Raw genomic sequence first — 27,825 nt, forward strand, 5'->3', positions numbered from 1 at the left:
AAAAAAAAGTTCTGTTATGGCTTCCAAGTTTCTTCTGCTGACTCGTGATAGCCTCAAAACAAACTAACCAGCAGCATTTACACTTCACATTTTCACTGTTGTGCCTGTGGCAGATAGAAGAGAGCAAAAGAGCAAGCAGCTCTAATGTCTGCTTGAAGACAGTGGAGATAAGAAATCTGCAGTGATAGCCCTTTTTCGATACCATGATACAGAGGCATACTGTAAACCATACAGAAGTGTAAACCTCAATGTAAACATGGATCTATCCTCTTCTTGAGGCATCTCTGTCCTTCATTTCTTCTCATTCCTCTCCACAGGTGAGAACATACCACCTTTCTGAATTTTGATAAATAAATATTTGCACTCTCTTTGTCCATCTCAATAGTAATAAGTTGCTCACCTTTCTCTTTTTTTTTTTTTTCCTTTTTCCTCTACAACAGTTGTTGTACAGAAATAAATTATAATTAGAATGAAATCTAAATGAAGTCTGAAGATTTCTTTTTTTCAAAATGGGGAAAGTGTATTCATATTACTAAATAATTTGTTAAATGCTTATTCTTCTCTTTTCCACTTATTATATGTCTGCCTAAATTGAAAAAATTTACTTTCTGATACTGTTACTTTCTGCCACACATTTTACATAAGACTTTATAAACTAAAATTGAAGTGTTAAGCAACAGTCAAGAACTTTTAAATTTTGGCTTCTTCAGGCAATTTTTTTCCTCTGCTACTTTTATTTCTTTCCATAACAATTCCTAAACTTGACTATTTAAGAAATTTGTTTTCCTTTCAACATAGGCTTCTTTTCTACCATGTGTAGTGATAGTAATTTTTGAGGAGTTATGGACTGTAATAATCCTGAAAGCAAGAAGTTATGTGTTGTAACTACATTTTGTTGATAAATATTGAGTAGTACTTGAAGACATCAAAGGTGCAAGGTATTAACTTAGGGCAAATAAAATTATGCTACAGATCTCTGAGATCATCTGTTGTCTTTCTACTCATTTACATATTGTAACATGAACCCATGTATATTTATGTCAAGATTTATTTGGAAAATATCATGATCTTGATTATCACATCAAACAAAAAATCAGTTTTGCAGAACTGGATAGAAAGGGTAATTTGAGATGCATATTTTTCATATGCAAATAAAGAAAGAAGATTGAGAGAAGATTTAAAATATGCTCATTCCTAAGACATACGTTGTTACAGAGAAAGCTAATTGTCACTGCCATAACCATTACTGATATTTTTGTCTCTGATGATCCTCAGGAGAGTTTGTGTTGACAGTGCATTTAAGCAGCAACACGGGAGACTACAGCAAAATAAATACGTGTGAAAGAATAATAAGAAATTAAGATAATTAAGATAAATAGCAGAACATCTTCAATGTTAAATTCATTTCAAAATATTTCAAATGACTCCATGTTGGATATAGAATGGAATGGACTATATCTACACCTATCTATCTATCTATATCTATATCTGTATCTATATCTATATTTATATCTATATTTATATCTATCCATATCATCTATATCTATATCTATATCTACCAGTCAAAATTAAATTGCATCACATTCTTATAACTGTATCTCACCTTATATTTATTTTACATAAATATATGCAATCTTATCTGGAGTTTCTCTGTTTTGTAAATTGAAAATAATATTTGGTAGTTATATAGATTTATTACAGTGAGAATTGTTCGATTGTTAAATTTTACACAACTAGTATTTTGTTCATATCAGATGCATATTAGAAGTTTTGATTTTTGCAATTATTATTATTTATTTTTAATATGGAAATAAATCCATTTTTTCACAAACTCTAATGCTACAAACTTAAATCATAGCTTAATGAAAATTCATCGAATGCTAAGTTAAAATAAAACATTCAAGGGAATTAGAAATTGACATGTATGGAATAAGTGGTACCTTGTACTTCAGTGGTCTTGTTAATAGAAAGTGGGCAACAGAGTAAAGAAATATGTTGCCTGGAAATCATACTCTATTTCAAAATTTACTGTGCTTGAAAATTCTGCTTAAAATCTGGTAGAAACATGAAATCAGGGGAACCTTAAAGCATCCATCACAGTTTGATCTACCGAACATCTTTGTGAGCAGTTTGGAATGCCAGATAAAATAAATTAACCTATTTTCTTAGGATCTATGTATAGTTAGGCAGGATAAGGGAATGATGGTGGATAGATTTTTTTTTTTTTTTTTACAAAATCACTTTTTAATGTACAAAGATCAGTGTCCCCACTACTTGCTCATCACTGCCCCACTGCAAAAGGTCATTGATTCTGGATTACCAAAAGAATTGCTCAAATGAACAATCAAAATGAGTTTGGCAAGCCAGCACTATTTACAATCACAGTCTGGATTTTTTGCTACCTATCTACATGTATCTTCTTTTTTATACAAGGGACCAGTCTGCAGTAGAAGAACAGATTTCTAGATCTAGAAAGAGTTTGTAGGAATAAACAACTGTGAATAGCTGTATTTGGATTCTTATTATGAAAAACACTGTTTTTAAAGTCATTTTTATATTCTCTGAATGATTCTTTAGGTTGCAGAGATGCCTGAGAGAAGCATTTAACAGTTATTCAGATATGAACTACATTATTACCTGTCTTAGTAAATAGCTTTTATCTCAACCCATGAGTTCTATACTGTTTCCAATTCTCTCCCTCATTCTGTTTGGAAGTGTGAGAGGTTGTGTGGTGGTTAGCTGGATGCAAGGTTAATCCACAGCATTACCACAGTTTCAAATAAAATTATATTAACATAATATTCCAGGTACAATTTCTAATGAAAATAAAATGCATTTTATATATTTATGGTTTCTGATATAATTCCACTCTTACATTACATTTTTATTTAAATACAGATTTTGGTTTTCTGTTCTAAATAATACAAAAAGTAGTAAAAATCTCATCTCACTTCCTACCCTGTTTTTGTTTTTTTTTTTCTTTCATTTCCTAGTTCAGAATAGTGTAATATTTTGTTCCAGAAATGGTTGCTTATTTTGAAAAGTGGAAAATTTCCAGTGTCTCTGGACAAATCACATTCTTGAAAATTCAAGACCAAGACTCCTGATAGTTAAGTCCCTCCACATGCAGTTTTCGAGGCAGACTGCAATGCAGATATTACCTGTAGGCCAGAATTCAGTTTAATTTGTATAACAAGTCACAGAAATTTATATCAATAACTGCATTTGAACATATATATATAAGTTTAAGTAACATTAAGAAAGGATAAGGATGTAAGCCTAACTGAGGCCACAACCTCAACAACACTATCCCCAGGCTTCATGTTTCCTAGTGCACAGAAATTGTGCTGTATGACACAAGACAAGATCATCTGACCAAAAGTAATACTCTCTATTTTGCACTTGAGATACACATAAATCTACTTTGATTTCTTTTTCTTTGCCCTGGAAACAAGATCAGGTTTCATACTCAAATGCTTTTAATTAACTCTGTTTGTTAATTACATAATACTCCACATTCTGTACTAAGATGCAGTCTTTAAATTTACTTTTTCTATATTCTCCTTAGAGCTGGCTAATTGCCACTGAGGATTTTTGTGAGTGCTATATGCATATTGTATTACATTCTTCAAACACGTTGTATTTAATCCTTAAGAATTTTCATGGAGATTTATTACAGTGGTAGACTGAATACAGTAGGTATTAAAATTGCTCAGATAGTCATATCATCCATTCTTTCCTCTAAAAGAACAAGAGAATAATCAGCTCACATGTGTTAATAGTGTTAAATTACAGTGTAAAATCAGTTGAAAAAATCAAAGTGAAGGAATTTTAACAAAATCCTCTGCGATCAGCCTTTGTACAGGTGGAGTAGTGGAAAGATGAAGTGGTTCAGCTATGAAACATGGAGATAAACACAGACTGAGATAGAGAAATGAGGAAAAAAAATGGCAAAAATAACTTTTCTGGCTTTACGGACAATCTAGACTAAAGCCTTTACTGATACTGAACAATATATTTTCAGGTGGATGACATACTACAATCTATTCAGAGAAAAGAAAAAAAGCTGGATTCTTTCTATCCATATCCAAAACATTCAGGCTACTGAGCTGTGGTCAAATGGGACTGTAAACATATATCTGAGGGACATGTACTGCAGATGATTTTAAAGAGCAAGTGTATACCCCTGTAAATGAAATTATAGGAGTAGAATTCAAGAAAAGAGCATTGTATCAGAATTTCTAAAATCTGAGACCGTCTCAAGGCCTTGCTTTGGATGATGTTTTGAAGCACTTTTTCACAATGGTATTGTACAGCAAGTTATCAGTAACTCTAAGCTCATAAGCATACTGTTTTGAACTCTTATGTAGAAGTGTAGTAAGAAAAAAACTGTAAAATTCCACTCAATGCTTTGAAAATTTACCTCCTAGTGTTCTTGAGAATTATTTCACCCATGTGGAGAGGACTAGAAGGAAGGTAGTAATCAACTGAAGCAAGATCTTTCAAAAGAAATATGTTAGAAACACAAGTTGCTTAGAGCAAAACACTTATAAGTGATCTGGAGAAGTTCAAAAGCTGTAATCCTTAAAATCTATTTCTTGTTACAAGATACTAATGCAAGAGTGCATCATCAACAGTCAATAAATGGGAAAACAAGATTTATTCTCCAAATAGAAACTTGAGGATTTTACACTCCCTTTCATCTTTAACGTTTTCAATAAGGAGATTACTATCACTTTCTTGATAGGCCATTGAAAGAAGTGTTATCTTTTGTTTTAATTTTGAACATTACTACATCATCTTCTATATTTCCTCATGTCTTTACAGATTTGTTTAGAAATATTTTTTTGTGTATTACTGAGTCACAAATTTGTAATTTTTTCAACAGTGAAACAGAAGATAACCACTGCTGACCCCAATTACAGTCAAGATTGTACAGACTTATTCATATATGCTGAATGATTTGGTCTGTAATAACAATACATATATTTATAGAATTCTTCTTTTCTACCTCCCTGAAGCTACACACTGACCAAGATAAAGGAGATGGAAATTTAAAATACATATTAACAGGAGATGGGGCTGGCAGTCTGTTCATTATAGATGAAAATACAGGAGATATTCATGCTGCGAAGAAATTGGACAGAGAAGAAAAGTCCCTGTATGTGCTACGTGCCAAGGCTATAGACAGAAAGTCTGGAAGACAAGTGGAGCCAGAGTCTGAATTTATCATTAAAATCCACGATATCAATGACAATGAACCAAAATTCACCAAGGATCTGTACACCGCCAGTATCCCGGAGATGTCTGGAGTTGGTAGGTAAAAATTATCCTTATGTAGATTCCAAACATTTTTGGGCTGATTTGGAATTGCAAATAATTTCTTATCTGAGATACTTAGTTTCTGTAAAAATCCAAGGAAAAAATTCTGTTGTCAGTAGGATAACATAAATGATTGATTCATGTTTTTATTTATTTGTTTAATCTTTATCCACATTTAAATCCTTTTTCTACATTATAAGCTGCTCTTTTGCTCTTTTAAGCCCACTGGACCTGCAAGGAATGTAAAATATACAATTGTCTTATCAGTTTTGTCACACCTGTGAGTGTTGTTTCTATAACATACATTTTCATTATATTTACAATGTGTAATCTTCCAAACCTTTCTGTAGCTTTAGACATGAGCCACTTTTAGGAAGTAAGTATTCAAATCAATTTATGTATCAAAATGATGCAAAGTATCTTGCTAAAATACTGAAGGATTTCGTTTTGGATTGTTGCTTTTAGATCTTTGTTATCAACATTAATATGATTATCATTATTTTATTATTATTTTTTTTTAGGATACCAAACATGTGAACATCTTTCCCAAATAAATAAGATATTTAGTTAGATAAATTTAATTTTTTTTAAAAATAACTAGCTTAAAGCAATTCACAGCTGCGCTGAAAAATGTGGAATTCCATTAATAGTTGGGTAAGAAATATAGCCTCAAAGTATAATAAATCTTTGAGCTTGGTAGAAATAATAGCATCATAGATAGCATTCACAATCATACACTCATTAGAGTTAATAATGATCATCTGTGCATTTTAATCATTTACAGTAGAGACAATCTCTCTGATGATTAAGTCTGAAATACCTGGGACAATGGGGAACAAATAACAAGGAATATATCAAGAGTTATTTACTTATCATGAATTAGTATAATGGTTTCCAAAATAGGCCCTGGATGATGTTATTTCTCAGACAGAAAAAAAAGCACCTATGAATATTTGCAACCAATGTGTCCTTGCAAAAATAATTTCCTGAAGTTAATAATTATCACCAAGTGTAATTGGCCTTCTGTGATGGATGGCATGAGTGGATGAAGGAAAGGCAACTGATGTCATCTACCTGGTCTTGTGCAAGGCTTTTTGATATGGTCCTGTATCACATCCCTAACTCTAAATTGGAGACGTATCAATTTGAAGTATGAATTATTCCTTATTCGGTGAATAAAGAATTGGTTGGAAGGACACTGTCAAAGGGTTGTGGTCAGTGGATCTACTTCCAGTGGAGGCCAGCAGTAATGAGCAGAGTCCCCCAGAAGTCCATTCTTATTAGGACCAATGCACTTGAACATTTTTATCAGGGACATAGATGATGGAGTTGAGTGTATCCTCAGCAAGTTCGTTGATGACACCAAGATGAGTAGTGCAGATGATAGAATGAAGGAATGTTATCCAGAATGACCTTGATAAACTTGAAAGGTGGGCCCTTGTGAACATAATGAGGTTCAACAAACCTAGCTGCAAGATTTTGCACTTGTGTCATCAATCTCAGATATATGTACAAGCTGGGAGAACTCACTGGGAGCAGCTCTGTGAAGAAAGACCTGGGTGTCCTGATGGATGAAAACTGTAATATGTGCCAACAGTGTCCACATGCATCTTGGAAGGCCAATGATATTCTAGGCTTCAAAAGAAGGGTGGCCAGCAGGGCGAGGGAGGTGACTGTCCTCCTATTCTTTGCCCTAGCAGGGCAGAGTACTGTATGTTCAAGTCTGGGCCCCCAGCACAAAAAATATGTGGAGCTTTTGGAAATGATCCAGAAGAAGACCACAGGGATAATCTGACGGCTGGAATACCTCTCCTATGAAGGTAGTTTGAGGGAGCTGGGCTTATTCAGTCAGGAGAAGAGAAGGCTGTGGGGAGAACTCATTACGGCTTTCCAGTACTTACAGGGAGATTATAAACAGGAGAAAAATCAACTTTTTACACAGACAAATAGTGATAGGACAAAGGGAATGGTTTTAAACTGGAGGATGGGAGATTTAGATTAGATATCAGGGGGGATATCTAATCAGAGAGGGTAGTGAGGTGCTGAAATAGGCCACCCAGAGAGGTTGTGGATGCCCATCCTTGGAGGTGTTCAAGACCAGAGCCTTGGGCAATCGGATCTAGTATTTGATCTAGAGGTTGGCAGCCCTGCCTTCAGCAAAAGTTTGGAACTTGATAATTCTTGAGGTCCCTTCCAACCCAAACCATGTTATGATTGTATGATAATGTAACCTGACACTTTTATAATGACAGTGGAATTCCTACAGTACTATGTGTAATGTGAAGAGTCGTAAAATAGTTATTTCAAGGATGCATGCAAACAGAAAAATCTTTTCCAATTGAGAATTTTCTTTCCTGATGACTTGTGAAGTAAAATTGTTGTCAGTGCACATGTCATATTTAACTTGAAATATTCTTTTCAGTAAGGTATTATGTTGGAATAGATGAAGTAAACAACATTATGTCCATGTTAAATCTTAATGCTTAGTCCAATCTCCTAAGAATCAGTGGAAAAGCATAAGAAAGATATAGGACTTAGTGCCTTAGAATTGTCTGTGAAATTTTAAGTCTATGAAATGTCTATAAACGATAAGGAAGAAGATAAAAGATAATTATGTATTTCAATAGAAAAATTGTCAATGAAAAAACGCAGTAAAGAGTTTTACTGTGAAGACAGCACTACAGAAAATGGTTTTAAGTGGTAAGTAGCTTTCAGCGTGGAGGCAAAAAAGGAATATGAGTTGTTTTTTGCTCTGCTTTGATGTTATTTGCATTTGGAACTATAAATTTACACCAGAATGTCAATTTTTAGCATCTGAATTTGAGTGAGTAAAAGTAATTTTGTAACTTATCAAAGCAGCAGAGAAGAAGGCCCTAAATCCAGATCAGTGAATTCAAGGAGCAGAAATTTTGTATTTCTGCAGTCAGTCATAAAAAGCAGCATGGTGTACATTGAGGTTGGTAAGAAATATGAAAAGGTACTCTTCCTTGGAGTCTCTTTGCCATGTTCCTCCAGATGAGGAAGCAGATGCCATGACTGAAGTAAATGACCTGGGAGGAAGAAGGTGAAATCATTCTCCTAAGGGGAATGCAATTTACAAGTGAGCAAATTGTACTCAAACGCTTCCATAAGACACACAACAAAAAACATACATAAAATACAGAATGAAAATGATGTAGTTATTGAACTAACTGGATAAAAAAACCAAAGATTAGTATAAGCCAGCAAAATGCACTAAACAGTGCATACAGTGAAATGCAGAGGAAAGAAAGAAAAGAAAGTAACAAAAATTAGACTCAAAACCAATGCAGGTTAGCAATGGGCTATGGAAGTATCTCTTGGGTCAAAAGTTCCACAGTAGGAGAATATACTTTTAAAAAATATCCAATGCATTATGATATCTAAGCAGTTATAATTCTTAATGCTATAGAAAAGATTTAATGAGCAACTGCTTACTTTTCTCTTGTATGGATATGCAGTCCAAATTATATTTTCCATAGTGCATGTTGCACACACAAATTTTCAGAATTTTCAATTGTGAGTTATGCAATCAAGTTACTTATACCTCAACACATAATCTCTTGAGTGTTTTTGTCACACACTGCTGTTAGTAAATGAGATAGGTGTCCAGTAGCTAAATTTGGTATGGAAACATGTTCTGGACTGCAGAATTTAAAATGAATCTTAATGTCATAGATTTATGTAAAATAAATGGTGACAGAAGAGCAACCAGCCCTGAGGAATTACAGAGTGAATAATGCTTGGTAGGGTTGCTGTTATTAGGAAAATTAGTATATCTGAAAAAGAAGATCAGGAAACAGTGAAAATGGAATGGAAAAAGAAAAGACTGAGATGACAGAAGTGCATTCAAGAAGATTAAAAGATTTTAGAGCCTTTTTTTTTTTTTTGTCCAACCTATGGCTTCCTGGACAGCTAGAAATGTGGCCTCACAATTTTTAATATTATGATGTGACTTTTAGTGATATTTTTCATTTTTCATGAATTTATTGTGCATAATTTGAATGTGGGCTCATTAGGCAACAATGGTATGCTATAGACGGTTGGGAGCAGAGAAGTGCTAACTGCCTCTCACACCCTCCACACACACTCAGTTGAACTGAAACTCACATGTATTACATGTTACTACTCTTGTTCCACTGAGTGAATAAAACACTGATTACTAAGTTTCAACCCACTTACACCTCTGAAGACACGTAGGTTTTGTTATTAAGCAGACATATTAGCTTTCTTGTTTAAGTTGGCTGGTGTTATTTCATAAAATAATGCTTTCATTAGTTTCACAAAAACAGAATCCCATTTAAGTTTCTGTTGTTACACTTTTGATGTTTTAATAAAAATATTTTAAAATAAAGGAGGTTTTGTTATTTGTATAGGTTAAATATATTATATATTTTATATGCGGCCCAAGAAAATTCCTCTTCACTCAGTGCACCCCAGGCAAGCCAAAAGGTTGGACACCCATGCTTTTGAAGAAAGAATTAAGTGCCTCTTTAAGACCCTCTATAACAAATGAAGAGAATAAGAACTGTAAAACAAAATCCAGAATCTCAAGCAGAGAACGTAGAATAAAAAAGTCAGTGTAGTACTGTGTTACACGCTATAAATACTCAGGATGATGACTGTTATTTTTTATAACTACGTATAAACAGATCCTTGCATGCTTAATCAAATTGTTTTTCTGACTGGAAAGAACTACAGAAATACACTGTACCTCTTCAGAGACAAATGTACTCACAATGATGAGGTAAAAAATTTCAGGGGCATTTTCATTTTCTTACTACTGTTGACTTCTTTCAATCAATTTTGCATCTTATATCTAAAGATTTTTAAAATATAAATATTAAATCTATAGTATTTTTGTAAAGTTAACCACAATAACTGCAGATATTCCTGAACACTCAGAAAAATGTCTTTGTGATTGAGAAGTTGAACTGAAATTGCCATTAACTATTTTCCGAATGCTTATGTATCTCTTATTCAAATTCTATATCATACTACATACCTCTCACTGTGTTACTGACTGCTTCTTGGAATAGTTAGATCTAGAGCACACAAGGGAAAAATATAAGCTAACATCTCTGACAGAATGTGTGATTTTCAGTATACCAGTAGGCAAAACTCACTCATGTTTGACCTGCTTGATAGTAAGAAGAGTGAGAATATAACATGGATTTTCAGCATAGCCTATCCAAGCCCAGAAGGGATGAATGCTTATTTGTGCATTAGTTTATGCTGATCCTATGCTGCAGTATCTGCACTGCAGCCATCAAGCTGCATTTAAATTAACTTGGCTATGCTTATATCTGATCCACTCATATCCCCAGCAGCATTATGGGTATACCTAAAATGCTGTGTAGCAAAGTTAGTTCTAGAAGCAATCAAAACTAGTGAAGTGAGCTGACTGCAGTTTAATTTCAGATAGCTTTTATGGAAATGATTATGCTAAATGCTCACAGTGATATTAACTTAAAAAATTAAATTAGAAAGTTTAAGAGATTCTAAAACTCAGTAGCATGGATTTTCTTATTAAAGTCAGCTACTATACTGAAGAACTGTTGATTAATAACTGCTGTAGATATGTTTGTAAATAGAATAGCATAAGAATTCAAGATTGTTAAGATGAGGTGATTTGATTTAACGGAAAATAATTTCAAAATGAGAAAAATAGACAGAACAATAAAGGTTAATTAAAAAAAAAAAGAAAGTATAGGAAAGCTGGATGTTCACACAAGATGTGTGAATTTCAACATTTAAAATTAATATAACAAAAACTGTCAGACGAAATCTTGGTCACAATGAAGAGCAGGTGGATTTTGAGCATGATGCATTCTGAATTGGCTGTTTTAGAAATATGATAGATGGAAACTTTTGAGAACACAAGTACTTGTTATGTGTCTGGAGAATAATGTCTTAATTCCCTCTTTATGTAAATGAAAAAGTATAGTTCTGATCATGATTGAAATGTAATGATTTCAACTTGTGGCTTTCATCAAAGACTGTCTATGAAGGGCCAAACACATGTTTACACCAATACAAAATTTGATCTAAGTATTTGTCTAAATAAAATGTGATTGCCTATACAAATGACCGAATATCAACAAAAAAGAAACAGTAAAGTAAAAAAATTAAAAAAGTAAAAAAAGTAAAAATAAATAAATAAAACAACCCCCCACACTTCACTATGACAGCCACTTTTCTCAGAAAATAAAAAGTTCTTGATTTTTAAGATGTAAGATAGCAATGTGATGTTCTGTGGATTAAAATCGCTTTTGACTCCTGGGTCAATATTATTATACTCTCCTGTACCTGCCCTGATTATATTAATGAGTAAGGCTTACAATTTTTTTCTCATTAAAGGTCTTTAACTTATGGCTGATGAGTATTTTCCAAAACATTTTGTGTTTCAATTGATCCTATTAAGGGAAGGGATAATGCCTAATTTAGTTTAGCATTCATTTCTCCATACTTAACTCCACTGCTAATTTCTGGATTTTATGGATCTGAGGAAAGTCACTTCCCTATTCAGAAATTCTGTATGATAAGACTTGTATAATCTATGAGGAGGGAGGGCCACATTTTAAATGGTTAAACTTAAAATTGAACATTTTCTCATGAAATTACTTTTATTGAAATGCTGGATAGTGAAGATTGATAAAGGGATATTATACATGAAATAGAGATATGACCCTTTTAGACTCAGGCATACAGGATTACAGCAAGCTTATGCATGCCTTTAACAGCTACTCTAAATTAAAGATACTTGCATAATATATAAATGCAAAGAGAAATAGAAAAAGACAGATCAAAATGAAAGAAAACTCACAGGATCACACTGTCATTTTTACTGTTGTACTCTGTATACTGCAACATCAGTTACACAATGGTTGTTTTAGAAATACCAATATCATTGTTCACCCATTCTGTATTGTTTATTTGTAATATTAAGTATCATAATTACCAATGATTTTTTTAATAGGACTACATTCTGATATTTATTTTAGTTACATTGCTTGTTCAGTGTCATATAATCATAAAACCACATTTCTCACAGTTTGCTGTTTCATATTGGAATACCTTACAAGACCAAATGGAGCTGATAGTTTATTAAAGAAAAACAGAACAAACAAACAAAACTATCAACAATAACAACAACAAAAACTAAACAAAACACAGCAAGCATCTTATTTTCTATTTTAGAATTTGCTCATGTCAGTAAGCATTAATCTATAGATCTGTATAAATGACTTAATGGAGGCAGTTTTTTTCTTCCATTTTTCAGCCGGAAACAGTTATATTTTCTCTCTGCGTCTTTTTTCTGGTTTCAAATGTTTATAAATAAATGTGTGGATGACAGTCTTGATTTTGCTGTAATCTGACTAAAACTATTTTACTAACCTGCAATAATATGTTCTTGCTTACATTTTATCCTGATTTACATACTTATTATTTATTTTAAGAAACATTAATTTCATAAATTTACTCTTTCTTTTGTTGAAAGGAGTATTTTTCCTTATAAGTATATGTTTAAGAAGTAATAAGACAAATCTTACAAGGGTAGAAGAGCATATGGGAATTGTTGGGATATATATGTATATATATGAAGGTGGAGAGAAAATTGAAATAAAACCTTCTATAAATTTTGGAAAATTTCCTTGTAAATCACCAGATAAATCATTATTCCCTTACAGTTTATGTAGAATATATTACTGTTTCATTTGAAAGAACTGAGAAGCACTGCATATTCAGAAAAATGAGGGACAAAAATCAGTGTTAATAAGATTCAAATCAGTGCCTCTGAAGAATTTAAATTATTCTCAAGCTTAAGATGTACAAAACATTTTCACATTACAGATAAGGAAGTTTCAAGATATAAACAAAAGAAGCAACTCTTTTACTGTATCTCTGCTCCTAACTTTCTTGACTTATGCCTCATCTGCTCTCTAAACTAAGAAAATAAAACTTAAACAGATAATCATAAGAAAAAATAAATGAATTCATCCTCACTACTAGTTTCACTACTTTGATCCCCAGATAAGTTCACATAAGGTTAGACTTGTGTCAGAAACTTTTCATGAAGTGACAGGAGTGTGCAAGTGCAAAATAAAGCAGGAAAAACAGGAGAGACTGCTTCACAGATAAACTAAAAATTTCTTTATCTATTCCATTTTCTCTGTCTTCTAAATCCTTAGATCTTTTTAACATGTTTTTGTTAAGTTATTTTATTTTATTTTATTGTGATTCCTTATGATACTACAATAGAGATACTATGTCATCCCTTGCAAGGAATGCAGGAGGAAAACCAAAGCCATCTACTAACTCCCTACCAAAAATAACTGTCTTGGTGCTAGAAATGGAGCTTTTGTAGAACTGCTGTCAGAAAGGAAAGGTAACTGGCTCTTGCTTTAAACACAGTGAAGCTTAGATACTTTTCAGATATCTTTTCTGTGAAAACTGAGCTGCTGCCAACTCACCGTGAATTTTTTAACCTTCCCTAAGCTCCTATTTGCATCTACCTGCTCATTTTTCATGATCTAAGTTATTTCTTATAGGAAGATATAAGATGAGAGCAGTTCTAATGCAGCAATTAGTAGAATAGACAAATTTTAAAGTACTTCATAGGGCTCTAGGCTTTGTAAATTGCCTGGCCTACGCTTGGAAGATGCAATGAAAACTTTAATCTCTGTCTCAATTTCCCACCAGTCAAAGGAAGACTACATAAGTTCATCTGCTGCTGCAGCAATGAACATTTCTCAGAGTGACTGTCTTTGTGCCAAGGGGAATTTTCAGTCCTGCTCCAAAAGAAATGTAGTTTCCTTTTATCTCTCTTTGAAATTATTCAGTACAATACTATTCACCTGGCTACTTTATTGCAACCATTTTATTATTTCCCATTATCTATGTACATTAAAAAAAAAGAAAAAGAGTAAGCTCAAGACTAGAGAATGAAATTAGTGTTAAAATTGCTTGCATCATACTCACACTAAAAATTGTTTGATGTGTCCATCTTACTTCCATTTACTTCCGTAGTTATTCAGTGTAACACTCCAATCTCTGAACAAAAGCCTAACGGGCCTGAATCCTTGACATCAGTGCTTCTTCTCACACTGCAACACAGTACAGTAGGATATGTTCTGCATACCTAATGACGTTTTCTTTTAGATAGGGTGCTCAAATGAGGTCCTTTCACCTATCACATCCCCACAAGTAAAATGTAGAAATCTCAATGACATTCTGAAAACAGAAAGGAGCAGCCATGCTGCTTCAGCCAGTACATGTAAAAACTTATGTCTTTTATACAGCATTTAATAAAAAAATGAATTACTATTCACAGCCACGTGCAATCTGTTTTCAGAGCTATGAAAAATACCAAATCCTATACTTGATGTCAGTTTCCAGGCACCAAATTTTCTCATTTATCTGCTGTTACATGTACAGATTATTCTGCTTCTTTTAAGACAGACTGCAGTGTAACAGGTGCAATGAGACCTCATTTATATGACCCACATTGGAGTTTGCAGCAATTGAACTGCTTGTGCAAAGGATTGGCATAACTAGGATGAATTAGAATGGATAAGATTAGGAACACCTATGCCTCTATCAGAAGCAACACATTAAATATAACACAGGTGTGCAACAATCTTTATTGAAGCTAAAACACAGAAAACATTAAAATAAGCAAGTTAAGAGTAGACAAGTAATCTGTTGTCTAAACGTAGGTTTCTTTAAGTAGAAATGACAGCATTAATACTTCTATTTACATCACACAAATCCACTGGTTTTCTTGTTTCTTTTTTTCACACCATACAGTTAAGCTAATTAAGTAATTCTAGGTGCCCAAAAAATTTCTTCCTTTAAATGATTTATGAGAATGAGATTTCTCAGATAGACAAAGAGATCTAAATCAAGAATTGGAGTTGACTAGGTCAGAGTTAAATCAGCTTGAGAATTGTCTATATGCACCATTAAACAAATTTACAAACTGTATTTAGAAGTATTATTTCATTTTTTATTCTTTTAAAACATAAGGGTAAACCTCTGGGTTGTTCACTAAATCTAATCTCATGAACACAGAAGCTTTCAGTCCTTTTTAGAAGCAAAGACAGCTTTCTGGATGCTTGAGTATGCATTTTAGTTGCTAATGCTATGCAGCTGAGTGTAAAATGTCAGGCTTAGTTTTTGAAATAATGCTAACATGTGACTGTCTTTTGAAAGTAAAACACAAAGATAGTTTTTTTTTTTTTTTTTTTTTTTTTCCCAAGAGACTTCTCAAGAACTGTTAAATATTTCCAGAACATGTAAGACTCCACAACCTCTTTGGGCAGCTTGTTTTACTGCTCTGCTACCCTCAAAGTAAATAAGCTTTTTTCTCATATTCAAAAGAATCTTCCTGTGTTCCAGTCTGTGCCCAAATACTCCTTGTCCTATCTCTCAACACCATTGAAAAAAAGAAGAAAACTTCTGCATGTGAATTATTTGGTAGATATTTTAACTCTTTTGAAAATAAATGAAATGTCTGAAAACGATAACATTAAATTCTTGTGACTTAGCACCTCCTAAAATTTTACTTTAATTTTGAGGCTTTTTATCTGCATGTACACACACACATACACATTGTACTCACATCTATAGTCATTAAGATAGAATCATGCAGGTTCTAAAATTGTTTTGTTTTTGTCTAAAAACAGTATCATAGAAACATAGAATGGCTTTGGTTGGAAATAACATCAAAGATCATCAAGCTCCAGCCCCCCTACCACAGGCAGGCCCATCAGCACTACCTTCACAGTCAAAATAGAGATTAACACTCAGTTTTTGATCACGTTTGTCTGTGGAGCTGGAAAAGGCTAGAAACTGTTCAGATTTTTATCTACTTGTATTGCAGAATTATTTTGAAGATACACATGAGATTCTCTTCCTCTAAATAGAAATCTACAGTAAAGAAGCTGCAAAATCTAATAAAGAAATACAAAAGCCAAGCTCAAAATGAGAGGGCAAATGAAAGACAAAATGGAAGCTAAATAGATTCTTCCTGAAAAGTTGCACATCTTTCTGCACTACAGTGTAAAATATAGAAATGTACGGGCTTATACAGAGGAAACTCTAAATGTAGTCCTAAAAAGTGACAAATCTTGAAACCTGTTTCTTTTTTCTGTTGAGTTTTAAGTGAAGACTTAAGTTACAGACTTAATGGAGGTCCCCGGTTAACTTCTTCATAGGGGGAAAAAAAGCCAGTAAAGCAGAAAGCTCTTCATGAATAATTAAATTAAGGGCATTCTTTAGTCTGTGCTTCATGAAGAAGGTCTTGACAATAGAGAAGAAATATTATCCTTGTGATTATTTTATTATTTTATAATTGAGAAAATATAAATAGCCTTGAATACAGGATTGAAACTGCTATTCATTATCAGGATTTTTAATAAATAGGTAAGGTATTGCAACATTTTTGAACTACAACTTCTACTGCTAGGATCAAGGAGGAGACAGCTCTTTCCAAATTTCTCATATGAACAGCTGAAAAAGTTGTTTCTCCCTTTTAGGGTATTCCAGGAACTAAGGTGAGGCAAAATGGGCAAGATTCACAACTCTAACCTTTTTAAAAAAACAGGACTTTAAGGAATTTTTAAGTGATGGAATAGCTGTTTGACTTGCCATGAATGGCACTTGTTAGTTGGTAAACCTGGTGTGTTTTCGCACACTCTGTAAAGGCATTCCAGACAAACATAAATAATTGAGGTAATTATTTGGCATATTATGGTATTACCTGTTGCACATATTAGTTTAATTAGAAATTAATTATAACTGGAAAACTTGAAATATACATAGCATCGCCAAGCCCAGAAAAACACAGCTGGTGAGTTTCATCTTCATTTTGATTAGAAATTTTAATGATAATATTGAATTTGTGGGTTTATTTATTTATTTCCTTATTGGTTTTTGTTTGTTTGTTTGTTTGTTTTTGTGTGTGTGAGTTTTTTTTTGTTTTCATTTGTTGGACTGAAGATACTTGCTCTGCCTGAATGTCTGCTAATTCATTGTAAGTGCATAAAGCATATCTAACAAATGTAAAAGAATTCTAAGAAGCAGTTCATTAATTATGGGTGACAGATCACTTTATCTCATTATTTTAGGAAATGCAGTGTAAGAGGAAATCAACATTAACACTTGAAAGAGTCTAACTACTCATTACTGTCATTTGATGACATCAATATTGTTTCAGAAATGATTTTCTTCATGGTGAGAGGAAAAAAAGAATAAATTCCTCAAAGGGTAAACATGCAGTCTTGTTCACTCACCAATACTTCAAACTATTTCTCATTCTTTTTACTATTTTCCACTTCTTATTTTGTCCATAAAAGTTTTCAAATTCTCATGCAGAGCATCTGATGCACTTTGCAGTCACAATTACTAGCAAAGAAAAACTAAAGTTACTATATCAAGAGATTGAACAGCAGGAGGGCAAGGGCTAGAGGCTTTGCTCAGCTTTCCCATTCTTTCCTGCTCAATTTCAGACATTATTTTGCAATGGTATATGTTTTGTATTCACTGTCAAAAGCTTGTAGCCCACACAGCATTTCTAAAGGTTAGACAGAGTAGTTTAGCAACATTGCATCTTTCTGTGCAGTCAAACAATCTTTAGCACGTACTTTAATGCAAGACCTGATAATGCACTGTAAAATGTAAATAGATTTTATTGTAGAAAAGGGAGCACAGAACAAAATCCCAAAGCATCAAAACAAGAAATGATGACAATATCCCTCTTATGTTTATATAATACAAGGGATTGTTTCAAGAGTCTAAGAATAGTATCTCATATTTTGGAAATGAGTAGTAAGGCCCATTTGTCTTACTGGTCTGGAAGGAGAGCGAAAGGAAAATAATTCTGAGAAAGGAAGCTATTCTTCTTATCATAGCTTGGTTTTCCTGCATCTCTCAGAAATTACTTTCAATGACTCTAGCACATATTACTGTGTCCATGGAAGATCAGTAGACTGTGAAATCAAAGGTAGAGTACCCATCTACTGGAGTTAGCACATCAGCTGACTTCTGGATCAATCATTATGTGAGATTATTTACATGATAATATGGGACAGCATATATTCAGTGTAATGAAATGTCACCTCAAGTCTGTTGTTGGGAAAAAGAAGTCTGCATCTTCTTTGTGTGTGTTTGCTGTTACTGTTTTTATTGCCTTGCTTTTAATACATATTTTAGCTCATCATGTATTACTGAACCACATTTTAAATTCTTTCTTAATTTTCCATGTAATGTTATTGTTGCTGTTGTTCCTTTGGGTACAGTTTCACAGTTTCCTTATTTCTTCTAGTTACTTTTGTTTGTTTTTCTCAGTTATGCCCATTTATTACTCTTCTAACTTCGGATCTTTTATATTTTTTTCCTGTTGACGCTCTTTTTCTGCTTATACTCTTTCGTTCCTCTTGCTTTAACAAATCTTTCATGCTTCTACCCTTTTTGCCCTTTCTGTATCAAAGAAAAAGCAGTCTAGCAGAATCTCTCCTAAACTGGGGTCATGTAGTAAAGAGCAAAGTTCACTTGCAATTCCATGTTCTTTCAGCTTTCTAGGTAGTATTCGCCTTCCAACCAAACATGAAGGTTAGGTCTCAGCTGTGTTTATCCCTAAAGGAATGTGATCCACTCCAACTGATAATCTAATGAGATCTTGGTGATAAATTCTGTGGATCCTTATTTTTTTAAGTCCTAGACATTGCTTTATGGCTGCCTGTAGTTCATAATTTTTTCCAGTATATTGCTTACACAGAGATTCTATCTATTCAAATAGAATAACCTGCTCTCAAAACTGAAAGTTGTTTACTATACTTTAGTATTTCTGTAGCTCACTTAAAATAAAAATTTTACTCATGTCTTACGGTAGTGGCATTTCTATTGCATGTCCAGATGAAAACATACCTGGATTCATGCTGTCTGAGCAAGCTATCTATCCACTAATCTTCTATAGGATTTTAATGAAACAAAATTCTTACTTTTGACTGCAGAGATTTTCTAGGCCTTTCCCAAATCTTTTCAGCTTGTGACAGTTCTCCTCCTCCTCTAAAATCTTATCTCCATGAATAAACTTGATGAAGAGCAGTCTGTCATTGTACTTGAAAACAGGAAGCGTGCACAAGAACTTCTCCTTTAGAGAAACAAAGTCTTTCCTTCCTCTCCACTTACTCCAGCTGGCCTTCTATTTCTGAAAATGAAACAGTCTTTCTGCTTTGAGTGGAGCTTTCTTTTGAACATAGCTACGGAAAAAAGAAAAGAAAAGAAAAGAAAAGAAAAGAAAAGAAAAGAAAAGAAAAGAAAAGAAAAGAAAAGAAAAGAAAAGAAAAGAAAAGAAAAGAAAAGAAAAGAAAAGAAAAGAAAAGAAAAGAAAAGAAAAGAAAAGAAAAGAAAGGAAAAGAAAGGAAAAGAAAGGAAAAGAAAAGAAAAGAAAAGAAAAGAAAAGAAAAGAAAAGAAAAGAAAAGAAAAGAAAAGAAAAGAAAAGAAAAGAAAAGAAAGGAAAAGAAAGGAAAAGAAAAGAAAAGAAAAGAAAAGAAAAGAAAAGAAAAGAAAAGAAAAGAAAAGAAAAGAAAAGAAAAGAAAAGAAAAGAAAAGAAAACTTATGTGTAAAAATCAGAACCATCTGATAATGTAAAAATATTCTTTTTCAGCATTTTCAGGTTTTTTCATATGAAATGACTTCTTGCAGTCTTTATATTGGAAGATCAAAGTCTAAACCAAACACTATTTTTTTCCTTGTAATCAAAAGTTGGAATAGATCTGAAATCATATTTCTATCAAAAAAGTCAAGAATTAAAGAATCAAAGAATCAAATTGAAAATGCACACTGAAGCTACAGAATCCCTATTGGAAAGAAGATTTCCTCGTTCTGAATAATATTTAAACCCCTGTATGTCACTTGGATTCTGCTTTGATAGAGGAGTCTTGAAATGCACTGTGTTAAGAATATAATGTGCTCATTTGCTTTGTCCAAAATGAAGGTCACAAGTTATCAACTAATTAACATTTTCAAATAGACACAGATACATCCTTCTGATTGTCAGAAGCTGTTTTAATTCATATCAGCTGAGCCAAGAAGGAACAAGGGCATATTGGAGAGTAATATTTTACATAAAAATAAAGTTATACCTATCTCATTCAAAGAAGACCTCTTGGACTACAGCAGTCCTCTGTGGGATGTGCACACACACCATGTAAAACATTCTGGTGTCATGTTATGAGACCTTCTTTAACAGGAAATCTTTCGAGGACCTAAGACTACATAGACCCCAAACACATTAAGGATAATTCAGAAAAGCATTCTCATTTCAACAGCTTTTTCAAAGTTATATCTCATTCTTCATGAGTTTTGGCCATCCGTGGAACTCTGTTCAGGCACTGTCCTAGATATGGAGTGATGCTCTCTCTAATTCAAATTTCTTTTTTGGACTCCACATTCTTGCATGCACTCAGATATAAGAACACACATGAACATTTGTTATTATTTCTTAGATGACTATTGAAGCAATTTGCACATTTTGTCCAGTATCTTTGCTGTGTGGTGGGTTTCACCTTGGATAGCTTCTGGACACCAGCCCAACTACTCTCTCAACTCACTACTCACTACTCCTCAACAGGGTACAGAAAAAAGAAAAATGGAAAATACTGTTTGTTAAAATAATCACCAATTGCCATCACAGACAACAAAAGGCCCTTAGGAAAGGGTAATTTAATTTATTGCTAATTAAAAAGATGTAGAACGATGAGAAACAAAGCCAAAAGCTAAAATACTCCCTACCCTCCAGGATTAATTTAATTCCTTCATTCTCTGTTCTGTTTCTTCCTCACTGTGTTCAAGCTGGCAGCTGCGGAAGCATATCAAAAAATGTCTAGTATAGCAGCCTAGTATAGCCTAATATAACAGTGAGGAAAAAGACTTCTTGTTAATTAATCTGGACATTTAAAAAAAAAATGAAAATCCACATTTATCATTTGGGTGAGGGTGAGTAAAGGTCATAACTGATTTAGGTCAAAAAAACATCCAAACCATTTTTACAACTTTGCCAATTTATTTGTTGATAGCTTTGAGTTACTTCAGTATATTCCTTTTCTGTTTGGATTTCTAAACATAGAAACTGAGAGAAATTTCCTCCTCAGAAAAATAGCTATGCAAGCACTGCCTACAGTTCATGAATATTCTCTTTTCTAACACAGCATTGTGTTGGTAGAGAAGAAAACAAACTGCTTGCTGATACTAAATTTTCTGAGGACATGTTTCTGTTATTCATGTCCCTTAGTGGCACTGTTAGCATACTGGCAAGGTGTAGGTGTTTTAACACTATTGTTTAGTCACTCCATGAATTCAAATAAATGAAAGAAAACATAAATATTTTGTAAACTTAATGATATCTACATCAGATATGCTTGATTTGTTTGGTAGTGACCTCTATATTTTCTATAGGGTTATAGCTTTTGTATTCTCCTCAGCAGCCTTCCTACATGGCATTTGAGACTCAACAAACAAAAATGTACAGTCCACTGAGAGAAAGACAGAAATTTCCACAAAACTGACTAAAGCAGTGGAATGCCTTTGTTGAAAGAAAATATTATCCTTGTAACAGTCTTCAGTATTCTATTTCTTTTTTCTTTTTTTTCAGATGAACAAGAAAGCAGGGGAAAAAAAGTTAATGTCCATTCAATTTTTATGACCATACTCTGTCTCAGTCCCAAGGCTGGGAATAGGCATGAGCTTTAATTTATCTATTGCTGTTTTTTTTTTTTTTAAAGCAGATGGATCTTATGGAATTTTGCAAAGAATACTTTTTATTTTACACCCAGATAAACAGTTCAGCTGAACACTATTAGTGATAAAATTGTCCCTAAACATTCACTGTTTCAGGATTATTTTCATAGTTCGCCTTGGCACGCAGGCAACCTCTGTATAACTAGCCAAAAATAATCTAGATTGCTAACTGCAAAAAGCTTCTTTAGTGTTTGATGCATTGTGACAAAGCCTTTTTTCAACCCTCATTCTACTGATTCTACGTTGCAGGGAAAGAAGTATTCCTCTCCTCTAGTTATTCTGTTATAACTACCTAATAATAGTAATAACTATATAATAGTAATAACTAATATAACTAACTGTTGTATTTTGATAACCTGAAATAGAAAGGACAGTTACTCTTATGTAGGTAAAATTATGTGCAAACTCTTGTTATGTACTATGAGGAAAGAGATACATATAACAGGACTCAACATGCTCCCATGTTTCTGCGTACCCTAGTCCCTCATATGTATGGTATGGCCAAAGTAGAAATCATGCACTTCAACATCTCACATGACTGAACATCTTTTATAGCCGAACACCAATTTTACAGTTCAGGAAGGCTACCTGACCACAAGTTATTGGAATGAACTCCAATCTAAAGTGTCTAAGAGTAAATTAAAAAAAAAGAGGATAGGAAGTGATTTCATTTAAGTGGACTGAACTCACTTGACCTTTATTTTTTTAAAATAAGAAAAGTGAGATATACCGACAATACTTATCCAGAAGCACAGTAAAGAGCTTCTTCTCAGTCAGTCATCAGCCTTTGATAAGAAGCTAAAGATCTTTACAGTTTCAGTTGTTAGACTGCCTCCATATGTGCAGAATTTCGTCAGCTCTAGATTAGGTTAGCAAAATGCATACTGATATCTTGAAAATTGCTTAGAAATAAAAGCTTGAGAAGATTTATATATGTATGTATGTAATATTCTAAAAATATTATATTTTAACAGTTATTGTATAGGGTTGTATAGGGCTTTATAAAAGCTTTCATTTGCTTCTAAACCATGAATTACACACAGTGAATTGTCTCAGTTTTTTGTTTTTTTTTTTTTAAATTTTTTTTTTTAATCTCATATAACCTATTCTCTCATTGTGATCAGAGGACCTCAGGAAAAAGGTTTTATTCAAAATAAATATTTATTTAAAAAATTGTAGTTATGGTTTAACAGAAATTATTTGCCAGATAGTTGGATAATTTTAATAAGGATGAAAAAAGTGCATCATATGATTTTGCAAAATGTAACTAATTTTTAAAAAGTAATTTTAAGAATTAGATTGAGACAGAATTTTTTTTAGGTTTGACCAGATATTTTGAGGTTGTCTTCTAAACAGAAAATCAAGTTAATGTATTATTTAAGCCGAACTTGAAAGTCATAATAGTATTTTTCACATAGTAGATTCCTAGTTTTTAAGTGTACAGTCTCTACTAAGGCCATGTTACACCAAAAGGCCACCTTAAAAACTATTTAATTTCAAGAAAAAAATTAGTACTTTACTGTTTTTCAAAGGATGTGCCATTCCCTGTAATTTTCTAATGCTTATCTGAATCACAGAATCACAGAATCACAGAATGGACAGGATTGAAAAGGACCTCAAGGATCATGAATCTCCAACCCCACTGCCACATGCAGAGCCACCAACCTCCAGTCATGGAGTTTAAGTGATACTGATTTTAGTTTTAGTCATAGGGAAGATATGACTTATTTTACTTTTTGCCTGAGGATGATAATACTGGATTTATCTATCAGATGTTGACTTTTTACTGAATCCAGTTCTGAAAATACTACATATGATTTCTAAGAAATACATGCCTTCTTAGAATTCTTTAATTCCTTGTTTGGTGCCCATTTAGGTACATCTGTTATTCAAGTGACAGCCACAGATGCTGATGATGCCAACTACGGAAATAGTGCCAAAGTGGTGTACAGTATTCTTCAGGGACAGCCATATTTCTCAGTGGATCCAGAAACAGGTTAGCAACTCACAAGGTTCTGGTTTTTGAAATGACAGAGAGTAGATACAGGGATGAAGATATTTTTCACTTTTATTTGAATATTGTGTGATATAACTTGACATAAAGCAGATAATCTTTTTACAAATGGAAGTTGTAATCCATGAAAGTATAACTTTTCTGTTAAAATAAAATTGGTTTGGAAGAATAATTTCATTGTTTGATGTCAATACGGTTTATGGAAGACAATTGTTAACTCTAAGGTCAGTCGTTTAGAGTGTAGATTATTGGAAGGGGCTCAAAGATTCATGTTTTAAAAGTTTGTTTTACACCAGTTTCTGGGATTTTATCTGTTTCATCTCTAAATGTATGCATATATATAAATATGTGTATTTGTAGATATAAATATGCATATGCACACATGGAAAATTTCAGACCAGGAGATAAAAAAGTATCTCCAGAGGTAAATAAACTATCCGTAAAAGTTTGTGACAGATTCTTGTTAAATTACAATTTTTATGTCAAAAAGTTTTTTGAAGCTATACTCTGACTCTAGCAGAATTGAAATAAGAACCATTAGTACATTACTTAGGGCCTTAAAGCATAAGGAGAAATCCTTTTCACTGTTATATAAGAAATGGTCAAGCAAAGGAAGAAAGACTCATATGAACTTTGGTTAATAACTTCGGTTAATAACTTTGGTTCTCTGGTTATCAACAAAGAACAGACTTTAATTTTTTAAATTTTTCTATTTTTATTTTTATTTTCTTTAATTTCAAGAAGAATACTAATACAGTACTGGGTTTCAAAGGCATACATTTTTCCTGTACTTTTACCATGGGCCACAAAATTGTGGCCCCATAAAACATCAAATCAACAAAAAAAAGCTACTGAAATCAAAAAGAAACACATATCAACACATATAAAACTTTTCATGCATTGCACTACCATGTTTCTGCGTATCATCAAATTCATTCTGGTATAAGTATCCAAAATTTAAGTGAAATTTTTTCCAGAGTCCATGAAGTTCCTAGTCTAACGGGCATGCTCAGATTATGGCTAATTTACTTTTGAAACAATTACTTTTTGCAATTCAGCAAGGCCATTATAGCCATTATATATAGGATAATAAGAGAGAATAATGTGGAATGAAGTTTGTTTCTTTTTCTCCACCTGTTCTTAACTTTACCATACAGAAGCAAGGGAAAAGGACAATGATAGTTCATTAACCAAGGCTAGCAGGTGTTGAAGAAGGTAGACAGTTTGGGGAATATCTGAGAGCTCATCTTTGATTTTGGGATTACCTTTATGTTTATCCATTTTTCTTTTTAATGTTACACTCGTTAACATGCTGAGTTATGGTAGGTAGAACCCAGTAACTCTGAATTGGATATAAATGCCATAACTATACTAGAGAATTTTGGCTTTTGTTTTTTTGTCTTGTTTCACTATCTTTTTGGGAGGGGGAACTCTGTAGATTTAAGAAACAAACAAACAAACAAAAAATACACGTAATGGTAATGAGTACCTTCCTCTGAAAAAGAAAAGGAAGGCATTTGAATGCCCCAAGGGAAAAAAAGAAACTGTATTTAAATTCTTCCACTTCAACAGAGAAAGTAATCATCACTTCAGTCCTGCAGAACCACTATATTTTAAATAAAAACGAAACAAAACAAAAAACCAAAAAACAACAGCAACAACAGAAAACGCCACCCAGCAACTCTGCTTCTATTCTAAAATATGCATAATGGAAAGACTGTTTGTGTTCTGGATCTCAAGAAGATTTATTTGACCTTTCTTCAGGGTAGGAGATTTTTATTTTTATTTTATCACCTGAGTTTTTTGTGTGCTATGTAAAAATGTTTTCCAGCATTAGCTTTATAGTCTTTTCCAATTCTTCATTAGCTATAGTCCTGGTTGACTACCATTGCCCTCACTGGTCTTTAAAATCTATGGATCTATTAAAGTTTGAAATAATGAAACCAGGACATGACAGAGTTCATCATTAGGCCATAATATCAAGCCCTCTACAGGGATGCAAATTTCGTATTGCATTAAAATAATAGCTGTGGATGGCAGTTGAAAACAAGTTTATTAGTTCAACAGACATAATTTTGCCACTGAACGAAATACTAATTTAGAATATTAGAAACAATGAATAATATATTTCTTTTATTTCTATATATTTGAAAAATCGGAGGTTAAAGTGTGCCTTCTACTCTGTGTCTCTTTTTTTCTCTTTTCTCTAAGGCATAATCAAAACTGCTCTACCGGACATGAGCAGAGAAAACAGGGAAGAGTATCAAGTGGTCATCCAGGCCAAAGACATGGGAGGACAGATGGGAGGACTATCAGGGACCACCACGGTTAACATCACACTGACTGATGTCAATGACAATCCACCTCGATTTCCTCAGAGTATGGAACACTAAGAGTTCTGTTGCTTTCCAATGAATTTCTCTAAATCTGTTGCTTCACTGTCACCTTCTGCGATCTTTTTTTCTCTCCCCTTTTATTATTTATTTATTTATTGTTTTACTATAAATACCAGCCCACTGCTGTGTCTGGCTTTTTTTTTTTTTTTTTTTTTTTTGTTGTTGTTGTTGTTGTTGTTGTTGTTGTTGTTGCAGTGACATAAAGGCAAAGTGAATCTTCTTTTTTAAATGTCAAAATATTTTCTGCAACTATAAGCTTACTTCCCTTCTTACTCTGCTCATAGGAATGTTAACTGTAACAGCAGACTTGGGTAACTGTAGGGTTTTCAGAACCTTTACTGAAATTTAATAACAAAATCTAGGATTGAGTTTATATGCCCCTAACATTTAGCCAAGTAGTTCACCAAATTTTCTTATGTACCACCTTGCACAGGCAGAGTTGATCAGGAGATATGCTTTGCTGGAACTCTAAGTATTTGCTTCAGGTACTTGTAACCTGTACTTAATTTCTGATGAAGTCTGCTTTGTATAATCTAGCCTGTATCTGATGCACAACTGAGGTTTTCAAAAATGTCTGTTTAATAAATGTGACAAAATTTATAAAATTAAATTAAAAATTAAAATTAAAACAATAGAAAAATTGCACAATATAGTAAGCTTCATGAAATACTACAGATCCTTTCATCCTAGGCTACTTGTTTAAATCCAGTTCCTTGTTGTTACAATCAGTGTCTACTAACTGCTTGACAGGCTACAGATATAATAAATTTACAGCCTCAGTTCAGTGTCTGCTGGAAGAATGTCCATATTGTAAAATTTGAATTGCTTGTTAGCACTGATAAGAGACCTGACCATCTCTCTTTACAAATTCACCAAAGAATGAACAAACAAGGCTGAACTCTCTCCCACACTTAAAGAAACTTGAAAAGTACTTCAGCGCCATGGAGATAAGTACACTCAAAGCAGTATAAGCACGTCAGCCTAGAACAGATTCTTTAAAATGTTAGAAAACTCAAAGTGGGAGAGAGGATTTTTGAAGCTTGCTTTCATTCTTCCTACTTGGTTGTGTTCTAAAAAGAGAGGGGAGAGAAAGTACAGTGGGTCTTATAAAGAAAGATAATTTGAATCATAATCAGTACAGTTTTCAACCAATTTTTCTGCTTGATTTTAGGAGAGGATACTCTTTTATAGCATAATACAGCCTACAGTACTTTGGCAAACAGGAATTCCCGAACCTAAATTAGAGTGTGGTGTAGCCCATTCCAAGCTT

At 33.1% G+C, this 27,825-nt stretch overlaps 1 protein-coding gene across 3 annotated transcripts in view; it reads left to right on the plus strand.

The window, feature by feature from the left end:
* CDH9 (cadherin 9) overlaps nt 1-27,825 on the plus strand; it is a 92,005-nt gene that overhangs the window by 41,302 nt on the left and 22,878 nt on the right. For 2 of the 3 annotated variants that reach the window (XM_052703703.1, XM_052703704.1), the window contains exons 3-5: nt 5,022-5,316; nt 24,022-24,141; nt 26,371-26,538. In XM_052703703.1, coding sequence (XP_052559663.1) covers nt 5,022-5,316; nt 24,022-24,141; nt 26,371-26,538 — 583 coding nt within the window. Of the gene's footprint in view, nt 1-4,888; nt 5,317-24,021; nt 24,142-26,370; nt 26,539-27,825 lie in introns of all 3 variants that reach the window. The other variant, XM_052703705.1, reaches the window with a different exon arrangement.

Source organism: Tympanuchus pallidicinctus, unplaced genomic scaffold, assembly GCF_026119805.1.
Source record: "Tympanuchus pallidicinctus isolate F22 unplaced genomic scaffold, pur_lepc_1.0 scaffold5, whole genome shotgun sequence".
Classification (NCBI taxonomy): Eukaryota; Metazoa; Chordata; class Aves; order Galliformes; family Phasianidae; genus Tympanuchus; species Tympanuchus pallidicinctus.